Source organism: Sus scrofa, chromosome 11 (genome assembly GCF_000003025.6).
Source record: "Sus scrofa isolate TJ Tabasco breed Duroc chromosome 11, Sscrofa11.1, whole genome shotgun sequence".
Classification (NCBI taxonomy): Eukaryota; Metazoa; Chordata; class Mammalia; order Artiodactyla; family Suidae; genus Sus; species Sus scrofa.
This window is the reverse complement of record NC_010453.5, coordinates 76,844,909-76,865,662: the sequence shown is the minus strand read 5'-3', so window position 1 is coordinate 76,865,662 and position 20,754 is coordinate 76,844,909. Positions and strand designations below refer to the sequence as shown.

General features: G+C 54.0%; 1 protein-coding gene across 1 annotated transcript in view; it reads left to right on the top strand.

Annotated features, from left to right (window-relative positions):
• COL4A1 (collagen type IV alpha 1 chain) overlaps positions 1-7,331 on the top strand; it is a 139,078-nt gene extending 131,747 nt beyond the window's left edge. Inside the window, 3 exon segments of the mRNA XM_021065910.1 lie at positions 1,248-1,362; positions 3,294-3,466; positions 5,979-7,331. Coding sequence (XP_020921569.1) covers positions 1,248-1,362; positions 3,294-3,466; positions 5,979-6,060 — 370 coding nt within the window. The 3' untranslated portion in view covers positions 6,061-7,331.

Below are 20,754 nucleotides of genomic sequence, written 5' to 3'. Positions count from 1 at the left end.
TGTTGGGGCTTGAACCCCCGCCCCCCCCCCCCGCCCCCAGAGAAAGCGACATAGAGCACTTTCCTCTGGGCCGTGTCCCTGCTCTGTGTCTGGCGGGCAGATGGTGGCAGGTGGAGAAGGCCCATGTCAGACTCCTGTTTAACTGAGCCTTTCATTCATCTGCATTTGTGTGAGTCCAAAGCAAAGTCCACAGGAAACCTAATGACTAATTCAGGCCCTTCCCAGGCCCCCTCCATCTGCATGCAGATGCTCCCGGCCTCTCGTGTCATCATCAACACCATTTATAGTCGTTTAGCTGCATTATTAACACTCCGTTCCTCTTGTGACTTGAATGTAATCATTTTGCTGCTGGCATATTTAATTTTTTTTTTAACGAAATGCAACCCCACCATCCGAGGGCCGCCGTGGAGCAGGTCTGAGGCAGTACACTGTGTGTTGCTGTGACCCATATCTGGGTGCAGCCCTGGCAGCTGAGCTCCAGGCAGCCTTCCCCAGGGAGGTGCTGTGGGCCTTCCTCCCGAGGCAGTGGCCCGGCTGACCCCCCCCAGCCCGGGGCACGGTCTCCTCTCTGGTCTGGAACGAGCCCCCGAAGGAGGCTCGGGGGCCATCCGGCCCAGGCTCTGTGCTTGTCTGAGTTATGACAGTTCACTCAAGGTCCTTCTTACACTGAAGCTGATTCAGAGCCTAAAGCAAATTGCTGCGTCCTGGAAGAGGTGACCCTTGGATGGCGCCGTCTCCTTTTCCTTGAGCGGCCAACACTGTGGCTGCTGAAGTGCAGGCCCACAGCCAAAACTTTGGAAGCTGCTGAAATACACAGGGGGAAAACAAAAGCCCCGCTCTCCTGGGAAATGGTCCCTGTTACAGTGGCTTCTGGGTTCCTTCCTCCTACAAAGCAGATGGTTCAATGACAAGCTGACTCTGGTTTGGGGTTGAATATATCTAAACTTCCAGCAGAAGGAAGTTCCCAGGCCAGGGGTTAAGCCTGTACCCCAGCAGTGACAATGCTGGACCCTGACCTGCTGAGCCACCAGGGAGCTCCTGAGTGTGCTGTTTTAACCCTGAGGCAGGCTTATCAAACCAGTGAGAAGGCCCTAAGCCTCAGAGTCCAAGCGGGCAGTGGGGAAGGGGCGGTGTCACCTCATGCGCTTGGTAAGCCGTGTCGTTGGGTCTGAAGGAGTGCGTGGGGACAGAGCATGGTGGCGGGGAGGGCGGGCAGGCGGGCTGACGCCTCTGCTCCGGTGTGCCAGGTGTGCGGTGTGCGAGGCGCCGGCCATGGTGATGGCAGTGCACAGCCAGACCATCCAGATCCCGCAGTGCCCCAGCGGCTGGTCCTCCCTCTGGATTGGCTACTCCTTTGTGATGGTAAGTCTTGCGGGAAGGCCACGGGTCCTGAAAGAGCTGCCTACGAAGGCCCCACCTCTTCTCTCCTGGGACCCCCCTCCACGTGTCCCCAGGAGCCTGGCCTGCTCCTTGGGAGGGGACGGCAGGGGTCCAGCGGCCACCAGAGTCCTGCTCTTCCTGGGAGGGGCTGCTCCGGGATGAGATTCAAGTGGGCTGGGCCTGAGGAGGTTCAAGTCAGAACTTCCCTGGGAGAAGAGGGGGTCGTGCCCCTGGGGGTACACACTTCCCAAAACAGGCCTGAGAGCAGGGTGGGGGGCACCTGCCAGCGTCCGGGGCCGAGGATGCACCTGCTCCCTCGGTGCGCCTGCTGTCCTGTCCCCCGGCTGCTGTGCTCCCTCCCCCACCCCGAAGCCGGTTAGAGCAGGGAACTCGGTACCTGTTCACGGTCCCATTGGAGCTTCTTGGTGGATTTCATTGCCTCAGTTTAAAGTATTGATTAACGATATAAAAGCTCGGGACTTGGAAGATCAGGCCGTCCTGGACCTGCTCCCAGGACACAATCCCACCCAGACGGTTTCCGTGTCGCCACTGCAAGCCCAGTCCCACCTTCCCACTCTCAGTACGGCCAGCTGGCACCTTTGCGCCCCAGGGCATCATTAGCCTTAATTCCATCAGCAGCGAAAGAGGCCCCGTAACTGTTTTTCCTCACGATTCCACGCGTAAAAGCTGCCAGGAAGGCAGTTCTTCGGACGCTTGTGTGTGTGTCCCAGTTTGACCGTGAGGGTTCCTGAGTCGACGGCTCTGTGCTTTGACTCTTCAACGGGTCCAGAGAACTTGTGGCAACGACAAACATGTAGCAAGTTTTGATCACGCTAAATACTGCGTTGTGACCGCGCACTGAGAAAGCCGAAAAGCTCAAAACGATGGTTCAGAGAAATGCTGTAGGCGCACGGCTTTGGCTCCAAGCTACTTTGGACCATGGACTCTGTCATCATAAGAAATACTGCAGGGAGTCTTAGTTTGGCAGAAGACGTCCCTGGTCCAAGGAGTACAGAGCTCAGGGAAGCACGGTGTCACCTCCCCACCCCTCATCCTGCTGTCATACAAAGGTCTGAATGACTGCCTGTAATTTCTCAGAACCAAGAGCAAAGCGAAGCGATGGGGTCCCGGAGACCTGGCTCCCCCCGGGGAGCCCTGTGGCCGTCTCGGCTCTGCCTGGGGCCTGTGATCACAGCCTGATCCAGAGCGTCCGGGGTCCTGGGGACCCCCTGTGGGAATCGAGGACCTTAGCTTTGTCCCCAGAGGTCCCTTGTGGTTCTGGAAGTCCAGAATTTGCCTTTCCCACATCTGCAGTGGCCGTGCTGGAGAGGTTTTGTCACATCTTCCCTCTGCACGTCACTCCCGCCGTCGCGTGCGGGTTTCTGAGGAAGGTGGATCCTACTTCAACCCAGTGTGACAGACACTCACAATAGCCGCTTGCTTTTCCTTCTCTCTCTTGTTTACACTTTCTCTTTTTAAAGGAAACAGTGGATAGTTTTTCTTTACCTCCTAAAAGTCTATGCAGCGCCCAGTATAGTGAATAAAGGGTTGTGATTATCCCGTATAATCCTGTTGAGCCAGTCCGAGGTGCCACCTGTTGTGGCATCGTTTGCACCTTTTGGCTGTCGCCTCCTGCCCCAGGTTGGAAGAGGCTTCAGGGTTCCCCAAAGAAAACAGAGTGAGGACAGCCTTTGATGAGATGCTGGTGAAGCCGGAGGAGAGGTCGGCTGACCCTGGCGCTGGGGGTGCCCCGCTTGAGGCTGTGGGGCAGTGTGGGTGCCAGGGTGCTCCCTGGTGACCGCAGGAGTCAGCGAGGGCGGCTCTCCTGGAGGGAGCACCCAGCTCTTCCCTGGGAATGGGGCGCCCCAGGGGGCGGGAGGGAGCTTCTGGCTCATGGCTGGGTTTCTCCGCAGCACACCAGCGCCGGTGCCGAAGGTTCTGGCCAGGCCCTGGCTTCCCCCGGCTCCTGTCTGGAGGAGTTCAGAAGTGCCCCATTCATCGAGTGCCACGGCCGCGGGACCTGCAATTACTATGCAAACGCCTACAGCTTCTGGCTCGCCACCATAGAGCGGAGCGAGATGTTCAAGTGAGTGGGGCTGTCCCTCCCCGGGTTATTTGGACTCTTGGGCGAGGGATACAGCTTCCAGGGCAAAGTCCCAGAGCTGGGAGTTCCCCTTGCGGTACAGTGGAAATGAATCCGACTAGGAGCCATGAGGTTGAGGGTTCGATCCCTGGCCTTGCTCAGTGGGTTAAGGATCCTGCGTGGCTGTGGCTGTGGCTGTGGTGTAGGCCAGCAGCAACAGCTCCCATTCGACCCCTAGCCTGGGAACCTCCATGTGCCGCAGGTGTAGCCCTTAAAAGGACCAAAAAAAAAAAAAAAAGGTCCCAGAGCTGGTTCTGCAGCAGTCCCCAGGAGGGCTTCCTGCTTGTGCAGGAATGAGTATTTGATTCTGACCTGCGTGGGCAGGTAATGGACACCATTTTCGTTTTCTTTTTTTCTCTGTCGGCCGCCCCGAGGCACGTGGAGTTCCAGGCCAGAGATCAGATCTGAGCCACAGTTGCGACCTAAGCCACAGCTTCGGGAATCCTTAACCCCCGGTGTGAGATCGGGGATCGAACCTGCGTCCCAGCGCTCCCAAGATGCCGTCGATTCCGTTGTGCCACAGCGGGAACTCCGGGGACCATTTTCAAAGGCTTAAGTGACAGGCTCAGTTCTTTCATTGACTGAAAAACCATGAGAGGAAGGAGGTCCTTCCTCCCTTTTCAAGGTGAAATCCACGACGGGGTCCTTAGCATCTTCGGCCTTCACAGGGCATTTCCAGACATGGTACCTTGAAGAGCAGGGAGAGGCACATCGGGCAGGTCCTGTTTCCACGGTGTTTGTGTAACGCTGGGTGGCCCGTTCGTGCTCTGTGAGTTCCCAGCGACTGAGCGAGACTGGGTTTCAGGCCTGCACCACGAAGGTCCATTCCAGCACAAACGTAGCCGAAATGGATGGAAGGAGCTCTTCTGTCTCTTCCATCAGCAAAATTTCACCTCCAGACAGCGGTCCCACGTGACCGCTGACCCCGAAGTTCGTTTGGAGCCGGGCCGGTCTGCAGTGGACAGGAGCTTACAATGAATCCTCTGTCCTGCACTTGGTACCGGCTGCAGTGCTGCTGGAGCGGACGCGGGGCGCCCACGGAGCCGAACAATCCACTTACTGTGCATTCCCCGAAAGGAGTGCTTCTCGGCCCTGGAGAGCCTTTCCGTCTTTACCTTTGGGGAGAGAGTTTCGTGCACCTCTGCTATGGCCCTGTCACTCTCTAGCTTGGATCATGAGAAGAAAGCCACCCGCTCACTACTCCTACTAATTTTTTAAGCATCCTGAAAGGACCAGGTGCCTAGCTGGTAGCTCATATGAGACATTTTAGGCCACTGCAAGCTGGTCATCAACTCTACAGATAGAATTTGACATGAGCTACCAAAATGAGCGCCTGCTCCTGGGGCTGCCCAGTATAGGGTTAATAGGTAACAACGGTATTTTTTTTTTTTTTTTATCCAGCAGCCTGGTACGGTTAATTAAAATGCCTTCATAAACAAAATTAGGTGAGATCCCCTTAATTTAAATAATTAATTTGGAGGCACTAGGATTTTCACCCAAGTTGCTATCGGAAGCCTCCTGAATTTTAGGACAGGGTACTCTTACTCTGTGGCTACTGTAATTTTAAGAGATTGGATCACTATTTTTTTTTTTTTTGTCTTTTGTCTTTTTGCTATTTCTTGGGCCGCTCCTGCGGCATGTGGAGGTTCCCAGGCTAGGTGTCCAATGGGAGCTGTAGCCACCGGCCTACACCAGAGCCACAGCAACTCGGGATCCAAGCCGCGTCTGCAACCTACACCACAGCTCACGGCAATGCCGGATCGTTAACCCACTGAGCAAGGGCAGGGACCGAACCCGCAACCTTATGGTTCCTAGTCGGATTCGTTAACCACTGCGCCACGACGGGAACTCCTGGATCACTATTAATTTGAGTTCAGACTTCATTTTTTTCCACGGTCCTAGAGCAGGTAGAATTTCTAGGATCAAGGAAGCGTTTGGGACATGAAATGTCTCAAACCTGCACGAGCGTCTTTCAGAAGTTAGGAAAGTACTTCGAGGTCTGGTTAATGACTCCACATCTGGTGCTCATTCCTGCGTTCAACCCTGATTTGACGAGCACTTAGTAAAATGTTGCAGGGAATAATCCCTTCTTCCTAGTCCGGGGCGTCTATAACCGAGTCGGGAAGAGAAGCCAGAACGTTAACCCATAGTTTGAAGAGGCAGGGCCCGCAGTGGGGAGTGGCTGAGACTTCGGGGTCCAACAGACGTGGGTGGGTGACTCTGGCTCTTCTGCTCTGGGCCCGTCACCGCCTCCTGGCCGGGGACGGGATGCAGATGATGACACGCAGGTGTTGGGAAGCGGGGGAGGATGCTCCCAGTGTGGTACCCACGCAGAGGCGGGTGATGCCGGCCCCTGGCGGGTCCCCTGGAGATCTCTGACGGGGGAAGGCTGAGGGGCTGTCCCGCCCTCCCGAGGAGCGGTGCCGTGACCGCTGGCTTCTGTGCTGCGTTTCAGGAAGCCCACGCCGTCCACCTTGAAGGCCGGGGAGCTGCGCACGCACGTCAGTCGCTGCCAAGTGTGCATGCGGAGAACATGACGCGGCGGCCCTCGGCGACATCACAACATGGTGCTACTCCTTCCCTTCCCTTCTTCCTCTAACAGCAACGAACCCCAGAAATAGACTCTGTGTACCTCACTGTCCAGTAGGGAAACCATAAAGGTGCCTTATAGGAAAATCCGCGTAACTAACACACCCTGCTTGTTGGCCTCTTCTTGCTGAAGGAGAACGCGAGACCACGCTAAGCTGTCCCCAGGGACGCACCGAATGGCACTTGCGATGAAATAAAAATCTGTCTGTTCTACAGTCCAGTGCACTGATGTGTGAAGTGAGACTCATCAGCAAACCACAGGGTGCCAGGAGGGCGCGGGGCCCGCCGCCCCGGCCAGCGCCCGCGTCCGTGCCTGTGTCGTCACAGCCCCGTTTCCACCCCCGCTGAACGCTCTCTTTCTATCACTGTGTAGCCGTTTCACCGTTCGGGTCCCTTGGTCTGTACCAGTCACAGTCACGCGACGGCGGTGTCTGGCGCCCCCAGCCCTGCCGTCCGAGCCCCAGAGAGAAACGTCGGTCTTTCTGCTCTGTGCGGTACTATGCAGCTGCTTTTGCAGAATATCACGGATTTCCTGTGGAACAAAGATGGTCCCCCAAGTAGGCAGAAATGAATTATATATATATTTTAGTAATTTATATAGATGTCAGCAACTAGGCAGGTCAAGCTTTCGTTTCATTGCCACTGTTCAAATAAAGCTTACAGTTTCTCCCTCTGAACGCCTGGGCTGTGCTTTAACAGATGATTCAGTGCTAGGGTGTTGAATGTGAAACACCGGTTTTCACTGCTCACCTCCAAGCCCAAAGTTGTGTCTTGCCAAAACCAAACCCGGGTTCACAGAGAACGGCGTCTGTCGCGGTGAAACATGTACTTTGAGCTTCTCGTTTTTAGTCTGTATTAAATATCTTCAGGGTTTGAAACACTAAATCACAAACTGAATGACTTGACTTCAGAAGCAACAACCTTCAAAGGCCTTCCTTTGATTAGGATTCCTCACTCTGCAGCCTGGCGGGAGAAACAGCTCTGTCGAATCCAAATAGCAGTATTTTTGACCTGTAAGCACATTCAGGTGGCTTCCTTGGTTTTTCGTGAGCTGTGTTCAGACTTCAGCAGGAGAGCAGGATTGGACCACCGTGCCCGAAATGACATTTCACTAAAAGTCTCCAAAACGTTTTTAAGACTACTAAGGCCTTTTGTGTAATTTCTTTAAATGTGTATTTCTTTAAAATTCAAATTTGTAATAAAACTATTTGTATAAAAATTAAGCTTTTATTAATTTGTTGCTAGTATTGCTACAGAAGCGGTAAAGGAAAAGTTACTGCACAAGCCACTAATAAATTTGGAAGCTTTGCACACCTTAGATCATATTTATTTTGTAGTTCTTCTAAGTGAGAGGCAAAGACTGGGCGTGATTTACAGATGTTGCTACAAAGAAAAAAATATGGCCGTATCCTTCCTCTCTGCTTCCCTCACTTTCATCTGTCCATCCAGACAGCCCTCAGCTATCCATTCTTCACTCTGTCCACCCACCATCCACCCACCCACCCATCCATCCACCCACCCATCCACCCACCCACCCACCCATCCATCCACCCACCCATCCATCCACCCACCCATCCATCCACCCACCCATCCACCCACCCATCCACCCACCCACCCACCATCCATCCATCCATCCATCCACCCACCCACCATCCATCCATCCATCCATCCACCCACCCACCATCCATCCACCCATCCATCCACCCACCATCCATCCACCCACCCACCCATCCACCCATCCACCCACCCATCCACCCACCCACCCACCCATCCATCCACCCACCCACCCATCCATCCATCCATCCACCCACCCACCCACTCACCCACCCACCCATCCATCCACCCACCATCCATCCACCCACCCACCCATCCACCCACCCACCCACCCACCCATCCATCCACCCACCCATCCATCCATCCATCCATCCACCCACCCACCATCCATCCACCCACCCATCCATCCACCCATCCATCCACCCACCCATCCATCCATCCATCCATCCATCCACCCATCCACCCCCATCCATCCATCCACCCACCCATCCATCCATCCATCCACCCACCCACCATCCATCCACCCACCCATCCATCCACCCATCCATCCATCCACCCACCCACCATCCATCCACCCACCCATCCATCCACCCATCCATCCATCCACCCACCCATCCATCCACCCATCCATCCACCCACCCATCCACCATCCATCCATCCACCCATCCATCCATCCATCCACCCATCCATCCATCCACCCACCCATCCATCCACCCATCCATCCACCATCCATCCATCCACCCACCCATCCATCCACCCATCCATCCATCCACCCACCCATCCCCCCATCCATCCATCCACCCACCCATCCACCATCCATCCATCCACCCATCCATCCATCCATCCACCCATCCATCCATCCACCCACCCATCCATCCACCCATCCATCCACCACCATCCACCATCCATCCATCCATCCATCCATCCCACCCATCCATCCACCCATCCATCCACCACCCATCCACCATCCATCCATCCATCCATCCATCCACCCACCCATCCATCCATCCATCCACCCATCCATCCATCCACCCATCCATCCATCCATCCATCCACCCACCCATCCACCATCCATCCATCCATCCATCCATCCACCCATCCACCCACCACCATCCACCCATCCACCCACCCATCCATCCATCCATCCACCCATCCATCCATCCATCCATCCACCCACCCATCCACCATCCATCCATCCATCCATCCATCCACCCATCCACCCACCCACCATCCATCCATCATCCATCCATCCACCCACCCACCATCCATCCACCCACCCACCATCCATCCACCCATCCATCCACCCACCCATCCATCCATCCATCCACCCACCCACCATCCATCCACCCACCCATCCATCCACCCATCCATCCATCCACCCACCCACCATCCATCCACCCACCCATCCATCCACCCATCCATCCATCCACCCACCCATCCATCCACCCATCCATCTACCCACCCATCCACCATCCATCCATCCACCCATCCATCCATCCATCCACCCATCCATCCATCCACCCACCCATCCATCCACCCATCCACCCACCCATCCATCCACCCATCCATCCACCCATCCATCCACCCACCCATCCACCATCCATCCATCCATCCATCCATCCACCCACCCATCCATCCATCCATCCATCCATCCACCCATCCATCCATCCACCCACCCATCCATCCACCCATCCATCCACCCATCCATCCACCCACCCATCCACCATCCATCCATCCATCCATCCATCCACCCATCCACCCACCCACCATCCATCCATCCATCCATCCATCCACCCACCCACCATCCATCCACCCACCCACCATCCATCCACCCATCCATCCACCCATCCATCCACCCACCATCCATCCACCCACCCATCCACCCATCCACCCACCCACCATCCATCCATCCATCCATCCACCCACCCACCATCCATCCACCCACCCACCCACCCATCCATCCATCCACCCATCCATCCATCCACCCATCCACCCACCCATCCATCCATCCATCCATCCATCCATCCATTTGTTGTATGTATACCAAGAGTTTGCCGCTTTTCAAGCGCAGGTTGGATACGAAATGAATAACACACATATCCAGCCACTCAAAGCTGATCCACTAGGAGCTAGAACTGCGATTATAGTTCTGCAGTGGAGGAGCAGAGGGGAGAGGGTCAGATCCCACATCTTACTTAAAATAGGAAAGAAATAAGATGACAGATGCCTTTTTTTTCTCTGGTAACCTAAACTTCAGTTTAAACTTCAGTCCAAACATAATCCATGGAGAACGAGTGATACTTGGTGCTCAAGAGAATGTTCTAAATATCATACTATCCTGGTTGTCCTGACGGGGCTGATGCAAGGACAAGATGAGATAATCTGGGAACACAGTGTCACATGCTTGATCGGGAAGCATCATTCAGGGTCTCGTTTGGGTCACCTCCCTCCCCACTTGACAAAACTGATTAAAAAGGGATCCTTTGCTTTCCCTCGTATATAAAACGCAAAACAGTCTCTGACATAAATTGTGGCAAGAGAAATTAAAGCAAAAATAAGCAAGCGAGACCTCGGCAAACGTATAAGCTTTTGCACAGCAAAGGAAACCACAAATGAAAATACGGTCTGTGGACTGGGAGAAAATGTGTGCGAATGCGAAAGACCAGGGCTTGATTTCCAATGTACACAAACTCTCATACAACTCAGCATCAAAAAAAAAAAAAAAAAATCGAAAAATGGGGAAAAGACTAGATAGACACTTCTGCAAAGACAAACAGATGGCCAACAGGCACATAAGATGATCCACGGAGTTAATTTTTAGGGACATGCACATGCAAACGTCATTCATTTCGATGGCTGATAACGTCCCTGGGCTGTACGCGCCACGGCTTGTTCATCCGCTCCCCCGTTCGGGAGTTTGGGCCTTTTTGGCCTGTAGAGTTTCCTGTTAGATTTCTGGTTTAACTCCATCATGATCATAGAACATACTGGATACCGCCTCAATAATCTTACATTTGTTAAGATTTCTGTTACAACCTAGGGTATGATTCTTCTCGGTGAATGTTCCACGGACAATTCAAAGAATTTATGTTCCGCTGGTGTTGAGTACATTGTGCTGCAAACGTCAGTTAGACTCCATTTAGTTGCTAGTATTGTCCTTCATGTCCTGGATAGTTTTCTGTCAATCGCCGAGAGAGAAGTTTTTGGGGTATCTAACGCTGGCTATGAATTTTTAGATTTCTTCTTTCAGTTAAGACGGTTTTTACTTTATTTTTAAAGATTAGGTGGACAGACATTAATTTTATTAAGTCTCTGGCGAGGTGACCCTTTGTCTTCACTTGCCTCTTTATCTCTGATAGTGAATTTTCTGCTCTGCAATCTTAGTCTGATACTGATAGAGCCAAGCATCTTCTCTGTTCTTATATCATTATATCTGAAGTGAGATTCTTGCAGACAACATATAGTTGGGTTGTGTTTTAAAAATGCACTCTGAGAGTTCCCGTCGTGGCTTGGTGGTTAATGAGCCCGACTAGTATCAGAGAGGATGCGGGTTCGATCCCTGGTCTCAGTGGGTTAAGGATCTGGCGTTGCCATGAGCTGTGGTGTAGGTTGAAGATGCGTCTCGGATCCTGCGTTGCTGTGGCTGTGGTGTAGGCTGGCAGCTGCAGCTCTGATTCGACCCCTAGCCTGGGAACCTCCATATGCTGTGGGTGTGGCCCTAAAAAAGACAAAAGACAAAAAAGTAAAAATTAAATTAAAAAATAGAAATTCACTCTGACAATCTCTGTCTTTTAATTGGTGTGGTCAGACTGTGTTTACATTTCATACAATGGTTGCTGTGTATGGTTTTCAGTGTAGCTTTTATTTCTTTGTTTTCTCTTTGCAATCTCCATTTTTAAAATTTCTCCTTTTTTCGCCTTTTCAGGGTGTGTTGTTTAAATATGCCCACTATGCTATTTCATCTTAACTATTGTGCTTTTTTTTTTTTTTAACTGTATTGACAAAACCCGAGAGGTGAATCATCGTAGCTATCTGGGTAGTTCCGTGTCTGTTTTTCTTCCTGTGTTCCCCATGTCCCCCCTTTCTCTTCATGCCATTTCTGCCTGGTCTGAAGAACCTCCTTTGGCAATTCTTTTTGTGCAGATCTGTTGGTGATAAATACGTTCTCCGAGTCTCCCTTCATCTGAAAATATCTGTATTTCACCTCTCCTGAAGGATTTTTTTCACCGAACAGAAGATTCTGACAGTTCTTTCTTTTAGCAATTCAAAACTGTTATTTACTCTCTTTTTTCTAGTCTCTCTGGTTCCTAATAATAAATCCTCAGTCATTTGAATCATTGTTTCCTTCCAAATAATGTCTTGTTCTCCGGCTACTTTTAAGATTTATCATGGTAATTTTCAGGTGATTGTGACATGTCTGGCTGGGGTTTGCCGAGTTTCTCAAATCCATAGGTCTTTGTCTTTCTCTTATGGAAAGTCTTTTTGGCAGGCTGTCGATCTGATTTGGCTCCAAGTCCTAACTCACCTTCCGTGGTTCGTGGTTCCAGTGTCGGATCTGTTTTCAAAGGGCTCCTTGGATCTATGTCTTCTGTGTGGACACCACCCCGTGGCCTATTCAGGATGTGGGCCGTGTGGTCAGTTCTCAAAGTCATTGGCTTGCTCTTTAGAGTCAGAGCTTTGTCTCGCAGGTCAAAGGTGTTTCCAGGATTCACATCAGCTTCAAAGGACGCTTCGCAAGGTCTATTCTCCTTATGACCTTCCCATGACTGCAGTTTTCTGAGGTTTTATCGGTGCTAAGTATGATGATAATACACAGAGGAGAAACAAAGGATTTGGCGTTGCCTGTTGTTAACTTTTCTCCCACTCTCATTTCTAAAGCGTGAGTGCGTCGTAAGACACTGGTTGAGGTACCGCCACGTCAGGCCTTTTCTACCTGAGGGGATAAATGCCAGCTCTTCCCACGTGCTTTTTCATCACCGCTGCTGGACTTGCAGTGACACACACCGACTTATGCTCATTTCCGGTACCATGATTTTCACGTCCCAACCCTCGCATCCTAGGGCTCGGATGCTGGGTCTGTCCTCTTCATCTGTGGCTCGCCCCAAGGGCCATTCGTTTTACTCAGGGAGCTGGACAAATCCGAGTTCCGATGCTGACCTTGCTGCCTGCAAACTCGTGACCTTGGGCAAGGGTTTTGAGCTCCCAGCGATCGGCATGACTTAGGTCATTTCACACTGTAGTTCGTGCAAACCAGACCCGCATGCTGGCGGGAATTCAAAAAGGAAAAGCTCCTTCTGCACCGGAAGCCCCTCCTCCTCCCGCATCCATCCCTCCAGCCACATCCACCCAACTATCCACCCATCCACCTCTTCCTTCACTCACCGTGCGCTTCCCGTTTTCCAGATACCTCGTTAGGCACAGGATGAATGAAAGTGGACAACATCAAACCTTTAAGACATGGCCCATTAAAACTGCATTGCAGAAGCAGCCGGTGGCTCCTGGGGTGTGTCAGATGAGACCGTAGATCTGAAAACTATAGTTTTGCTCTAGGGCTGGGGTTGAGGTTTGGATTACAGATGGGGTCATGAGACTGGCTACTTCAGAATGCTGCCTCGAGCACGAATCGAGAGATGAGATGACGTGAGAGACGTGCACGAGGAGCTGCAGGTCCGGGGATCGTGCCCGTCGGGCTGCGGGCGAGGCGGGGCAGCGGCCGCTCACAGACCCTCCTTGGAGAGTACGGCCGGGCCTTTCCTCTCTCCGCATAACCTCCCGTCACACCTGCCTCTAAGTGCTCCTGAGCCTAAGTCTATGTTGAGCCCCCTCTAGTCTGGCATGAGAAGTTGCCTTCGTTTCCCCAGTACAAAAAAAAAAAAAAAAAAAAAAAAGCATTTGGTTTTTAAACATTGTTTATTAGAGCAGAGGTGATTTGCAGCGTTGTGCCGGTTTCTGCCGTACAGCAAAGTGACCCAGGCCTTCATCTCCATCCATTCCCTTTCTTTTACTGTCTTCCACCCGGGTCTATCCCAGGAGACGGGATACCGTTCCCTGTGCTGCACAGCAGCACTCCCTGCTTCAGCTTTTCTACACGTCGTCGTGTGTGCGTCTGCTAACTCCAAACCCACGTCCAGCCCACTCCCTTCCCGCTCCTATTAGATCCGAGACAACTGCTTTGCAGTGTTAAAAGATACGCCCCCCCCCCCAGCCCCCGCCAGGGTCCCTCTTGAGTATGTGGGATTTGGTTAATGAGTCTTGTCTTCATCAGCCTTGGCCGGTTCAGATTTAATCCATTTTCAAGTTGAGTTGTAAGTGGCGCCTTATTATTATTATTATTTTTGCCACACCGGCGCAAGGGCAAGTTCCCAGGCCAGGGATTGAACCTGCACCACAGCAGTGACCTGAGCTGCTGCAGTGACAACCTTAATCCGCTGGACCGCAAGGGAACTGCGAGTCTTGCTTTTCATCGCTTTGGTTGTATTTATCTGATCCCCCTTCTCCCTGTTGGTTTGATAAAGGAAATGACACCTCCCAAGAAGGTGAGCCGCCTCTATGAAGCATGCCCTGTTTCTCCAGGTGCCTTCCTGGGCCCTCCAGGGGGGGGAGGTGGGAAAACCGATGACTGCCTACCTGTGAGACTGACACGCAGGGCACAGTCCGCAGGCCCTGAAGGATACACTTGGCTGTGACCTCCCCATCTCAGGCCCCTCTTCTCTCACTCCCAAGCCACACCCATATCACACCAGAAACACCGAGAACTATTACAGCGATGTCTCCTGTCTGAAAACGAACCTTCCTGTCTGCTCCTGAGGCCGCTGGAAAGAGCTTCCCCTCCTGCCAGGAGAGAAAAGACTCCCCCAGCTTGGAAAGACACAGAAACAGCCCATGGTTGCATTTGAGGTCACCAGGCCAGGTGCCTCCCAGCCAGCCCCTCTCTGAACAGGTTTTGAAGTGATTCTGATTCCAGGACCTCTTCCTCTGGGGTCGCCCCTTTGGCTTGTCCTTCCACCTTGACCCCGGCCCTGGTGAGGGGGGATGGCGGGGGCGGCCACCGGAACTCCCTGCCCCGCCCTGCAGCCTCCACGCCATTGGCCGCCTCGAGGTCACAGTTTCCCTGGTACTGGGGCCTTTCACACTTGTTTGTAACCCGATCGGTTTAAAGCCTAACGTTAGTCCTGCCGTCGGAAAACGGAGACGCAGCCTTGTAGCAGGAAACAATACACTAGCCCGCTTTGGGATGAGCTCGCTTCAGCCAGCGAGGGCTGGAGGCAGGTCCCTCCTGGGGTCACCCCCACCCAGGGCTCTCCAGGCTTCTCCCGCTGCTGGCATCTCTCTGCATCACGTGCCGGAGGGCCGGCCGGGGGTGGGGTTGGTTCCGGCTGCTCTGAATCATCCCCCCGCCTCCGCGTGGGGAGCATTTCCTCTCATTAGCACCCCACTTGTACTTCCTGAGTGCACGCCTGCACGCGCTCCCCCGGCCGTGCTTACACGCCAGAAATAGCGGCGCCCGTTCTGGGGGGCTCTGCACCCCGACTGTCGCAGCATCTGGCCTCCCCCGCCGCCGCCCGGGCAACCGGAGCCGGGCTGAGTCACGGTGAAACTGAGTCATCCGGCCACGAGCAGGAAATGCCTTTTTTAGACTTCCAGTTTACCGCGGAGCAGGTGACTTCTGAAATTCAGCTCCGTGTTTTCTCATCCGCTCCCCGAGGCTGGTCCCGGCTCGCTTTGCGCAGGAACATTCCCCTTGGGATTTCGCCGACTCGCTGCTTGGGGCCAGCCTCACGTGCTCTGCCCTGGGGATGTTTATTTCTCGAATGCAAATGGGAAAATTCTGCAGAGTGTTTTGCAGCAGGCTTTGCGGGCTGATCAGGGAGACCGTGTGTTTTAGCAACCAGATCCCTTGCAGTCGAGGCGCAATTCCCAGGACGAACGGCAGAGGGCACCCCGCCTCTGGCTGCGGCGCTGCTCCTCCCGACGCGCTGCGCAAATGCCCGCAGCCTCCCTTGCATTCGCGGTTTAACGAGGTTGCCCTGCAGCAGATGACCAGGTACTAATTAGAGTCCCTGGCCAGGCCCAGGCTTAAAAAAAAAAAATCCACTGAGCTGGAGGAAAGTGGATGGAGACGAATTCTACAAAATGAACTCTTTCACCAGTATGTGCGAATGTGGGTTGTAACGGGAAACATATACTGGAAACACATCGTTTTAAAGAAATTACGAATGGTTGTTGGTTGCAACACGGTGGGATGGTTCCCTCTTCAGAAGCCTCCCTTGGTCCTTAAAGAAATCCTGTCCCTAGCGCCTGTGTCTTTCCCCGGTCGTGGCGGAGGGCGGTCGGCTTGCTCCTGTCCAGTACAGCCAGGAGGGGCCGGCCCTGTTGCAGGGTGGGTGAGGGTCCTTGGACCCCTTCATGGCTGGGGATTTGGTGGTGAGAACATCACTTCCAGACGCACAAGGCAGGCAGCTTCTCCAAGGAGACCTCCTTGGCCTTCACTGCTACGGGATGCTGAGTGGGTGGGATTCTTCCCCCACCCTCACTGGGGACTGGGGACCGACCCCAAGGAAAAGGGCAGCTGGCGTCCCATAGGCTGAAGACTGCTGCCGACGGCATGGGGGGGGTGCAGATTCCCACCAGCCCCCTCTACCACCACTGGCCACCCCCGCACTGGAACCCCTTCCAGGGAGGCGGGAAAGGAGAGTGGGGGCACCCGAGCCCTCAGCCTGGGGGCGGGCTGTGCTTTTCCCTCCTCCTAGAGAGGAGGGGGTGCCTGCCAAGACCAGCCCTGACTGAAGACCAGTGGGCATTCAGATGGGGTTGTGGGGGGAGAGCCCTTGAAGAGCTGAGCGGGCATCTCCTGCCCTGGGGAATTTGGCTCATGGTCCATGCACTGCTCCGACCAAGCCTTGGAGCAGGGATGGAGGCAGAGTGTGATGAGGGCAGCAGGGCACAGGCTGTACACAAAGCTTTGTGTGGCCCGGAGCTGGCAGCCAGCTCTTCTGGCCTTTTCAAGGGGGGCTGCCTCTGGGGAGGGGGCCCAGCCCTGAGAAGCTGGGGCTACTCATCCACGGGCCCCTCGAGAGCCAGCCCGGGGCCCCAGGAAGTTCAGAGCAGATGCAGGGGACAGCCTGTCCTCCACAGCTCAGCGGGGGGCTGCTGTCCCCTCCCTAGAGGATCAAGACCTGAGGCTCGGAGAGAAGGACAACTCAGTGGCTGCCCAGTCAAGTCCCCCGGGCCAGTTCTGGTTTGCTGCTTTGGTTTGCAGTTCCGTTTGGTGTGGACCTAAAAAGACAAAAAAAAAAAAAAAAAAAAAAAAAAAAAAGGCGTACAGTAAAATAATACATAGCATTGTAAAAACACTGATTATAATGAAAGCATTTATCAAAACTGTAAAAAAATGACATAGTAATACAAGTACTTTATTAATACATTAAATAAATTACATCTTAAAGTGCTGATGAGCATAAGTAATGTTTGCCAGTGTCTGAAACTGTTGTAATAAAACACGATAGTATCTATTTTTCCTATTGGTGACTAAGCTGCAGATACCACTGTGGTCTGTGGCATTGGTCATAGTGAAAGAAATGCTGCAGAGGCTGGTGAAAATAAATGTGTGCTTTTTGCCATCTGAGTGGGTGGGATCCCGGGTCCACAAAGCCAGATGGCAGGATGCTGGGAAGGAGCGTGGCTGCCAGCCGTGGCTGTGGGCAGGTGGGTGGACTGGTGGCGGCAGGACAGCTCTTCTCCATGCAGGACGGGACCCCCTCATTACCGAGGGACCGGGACGGTCTGCCTCAGCCCAGGTCACTGTTCAGGGCAGGACAGGTGACCTCACCTGAGCACCGTTTGGACCACTTGGAGGAAACTGAAAGCGTCTCAGGTACCTGTGCTACCGAGTTCACTTTATTTTTTTTTTTTTTTTTTTTTTTTTTCTTTTTTTTTTTTTTTTTGTTGTTTTTTGTTGTTGCTATTTTTGCTGGATATGTTCCAGCTAGTTGAATCGGAGCTGTAGCCCCCCACCAACCACCCCATCCCGATCTCCCCCCACCCCCCCCACCCCACCACCCCCCCCATTCTATCATTCCCCTGCCCACAACTCCCCGAGTTCACTTTAAATGCTGGATTCTATTTCACTTTTGTTGGACGGTGTGATCTGCTGCAGTGGACAGGCTTGGGAACGAGACTGACTGACTAGGTTTGAATTCTAAATGACCTTGGACGACTCCTTACTGGCTCTGACCTCCGTTTCCTCCTCTGGAGGACTTCTTGGGGGTGTGGGTAGGTTGGCTGACCTGCATGAAGTGCTTAGGACAGAAAGGGAACTGGGCACAAGAGTGGCAGCTCCTGGCCCCGCCTCTACGCCCCCCTGGGCCTCCAGCAAAACTCAGCTCATACCTGTGGGTTTAGAGAAGAATTAAAACATGCCCACAATCTCTCAGCATACTTGGCGATCGGGTCCCACCATGCAGCCGTTGCAAGCAAAGTGGTATAAACAGAAGGCTTTCTGCAGATCCCCAGGGCTCACATGACAACGGTGTCCCAGGACAGCCAACCCTCGGCACCACGGCATAACTTCCTAAACAGGCCACTGGAAGCCATGAGTGCTCTCGTGAAATCTGTGGATGAAGCCAGGTGCCTTCTCAGGTCGTACCCGGACCAGCGCTGTCTGGTATAATTCAGACAGCGCTGCCACTGTCCATTTGAAATCCCGGGGTCGATGCATGTGTTACTTGTCATGCCGAGGGCTGGCCCAGAGTCCTTCAGGACTCCCAGGGCCTCGTGTATGTGTGTGTGTGTGGGGGGGATGTCTTTCCCACCAACATTTGCTCAAAAACCGGTCCTGAGTGTGAGTTTCACAGGGAGGCAGGAGGAAGCGCCACAGCAGGGGTCCCCCTCCACCCCAGGAGGGGTCTCTGGGTCTCACTGATGCAGACTGTGCCATTAGCGTCCAGCGTGTCTGCTCTGAGGTGGGTGAGGCTGGCTGTCGGTCCCCCACACGCGGACAGGCTGGGTCCCCAAGAGCGCGCCGCCTGGACCGTCCAGCCCCTGCCGACCAGCGCCCCGCAGCTTGATGAGCTCCCGTCTGGTCCAGCGTGGGCTCCGGGAGGGCTGTAATTTCCACGAAGCCACAAGCACTTCCAAATTTGAGATTTTAGAGATTTTAGAGATTTTAGAGATTTTGAGAATTTAGAGATGCGCGACCCTCTCGTCTCCTTTAGCCGGATGTCGGAATCATCTTTCGCGAAGAGGAAACCTTTCGAGGAGCGGCGGAGCGTCATGGCCTGGTGGAGGGGGACCGCGGAGCACAGGGGGTCCCGACCGCAGGGCACGGAAGAGGCACTGGGGGGCTGGTGGTGGCAGGATGTGGGTGTAGGTGGGGGACCCTCTCTCCCCACTCCCCTGCCTCCCATTTGTGTCCTGCTGTGGGAGGACCGGCTCCGAGCTCTCTGTGCCCCGAGGTCCGAAGGGGGCGCGGCTTCCCTGCTGCTTCCAGGCCGGGTCCCCCCGCAGGAAGGACGGTGAGCCGCTTCTTCTGATGTCTTCCTTGAGGCAGACGCGTTCCTCTGCGGGTTCCTGGAGTCCTGGGTTGACGGAATGATATTCAGGCGGATGAACTGTGGGCTCTTCCTGAGATGCTCAAAATTCCTAAAGTAAGTGAAAAATCCCAACCGTGCTTCTTAAGCGCACCCAGCTTGCTCAGCCGCGGCCTCGGTCCACAGGTGACCAGAAGTGCGCCCCCTGCAGGTCCCTTCGTTTGCCCCATGAGCCCACCTCCAGTCTCCCCACCTGCTCAGCGTCCAGAGGCAGATACACTGGCCACCGCCCACCCGTGGCAGGCCCTGGCTTGGCCGGGGTCGGGGGTGGGGGGGGCAGGCAGGCAGGAGAGGGACGGGGGTGGGGAGGGAGGTGTCTCCCTCCTGCCAGGGCCCTGCGGGCGCTGCATTCCTCTCTAAAGGCCGACACTGCTGCCTTCTTGCACCTTAGGGCTGCCCGAGGATGTGGGCATCGCCCCTCCCCCATCTTTGCAGCGCTGAGGCCGGGGACCTTGACTGCGGCACTAACGCTTACTGGACCCCCGAACCCTGCTCCCACCTAGCAAACAGTTCTTTTGTAAACCCTCCTCCCGGTCCCCAGCCTGCCTGTGCCTCCCGAGACCAGGCGCTGAAATGAAGCCGGCAGGGCACCAGAAACAAGGGACCGTGGGTAGAGGCCAGAGTTGGGATGTGCACAGAACACAGCACACCCCTGCCGAGGTCTACGCTGGGTCCCCACCCCCATTCCTGGGCTGCAGCCAGCATCCCATGGGTGCCTGCTGGCGCTGGTGATGGGCCTGTCAGGAGTATTGGGTTAGATGACGGCTTAGTGGGGGCCCATCTGATGGGGTCCGTGCCCTAGAAGAGGAGCGAGGAGCCACTCGTCTCCACTTGGACTTAATGAGCTCAGGCTGGACACGCTTAGGTGTGTCCCTTTAGACCTTAGGTCTGTTTGTACTTCTGCCTCGTTCCAGACAAATAGGATCTGGCTGTTGGCCCAACTCTGCCTAATCGTAACCAAATCCCAGCCACAGAACAGGTGATAAGTGCAGAAATGAAAACAACGGTTACAGGGTCTTCCAGAAATTCTTAGGTCGCACGCACACGTTTTCCACCGAAGAGGATTTAAAACCGGGGTACAGAGGGGCACTTAAGATTACCGTGCAAGGTAGGTTTAGGAGAAAAGCTATAGTAAATCCTTTTTTTTTTTTTTTTTTTTTTAATGGCTGCACCCTTGGCATATGGAAGTTCCTGGGCCAGGTGTTGAATCCAAGCCACATTGGAGACCCACGCCACAGCTGTGGCAACACCCGGTCCTTAACCCACTGCCCCAGGCTGGGATCAAACCTGTGTCTCTGTAGTGACCCAAGCCACTGCAGTGGGACTCTTAACCTGCTGCACCACAGTGGGAACTCCAGCCTCTTGTGCACCGGTTTGGAACTGGGGGTGACACTCTCGTGTGCTGGTATGGAACTGGGGGTGACCTGGCCTGGCTGCCATAACCGAGGGCCACAGACGGGGTGACTTAAACAGACTTCGACGTCTCAGTTCTGGAGGCTG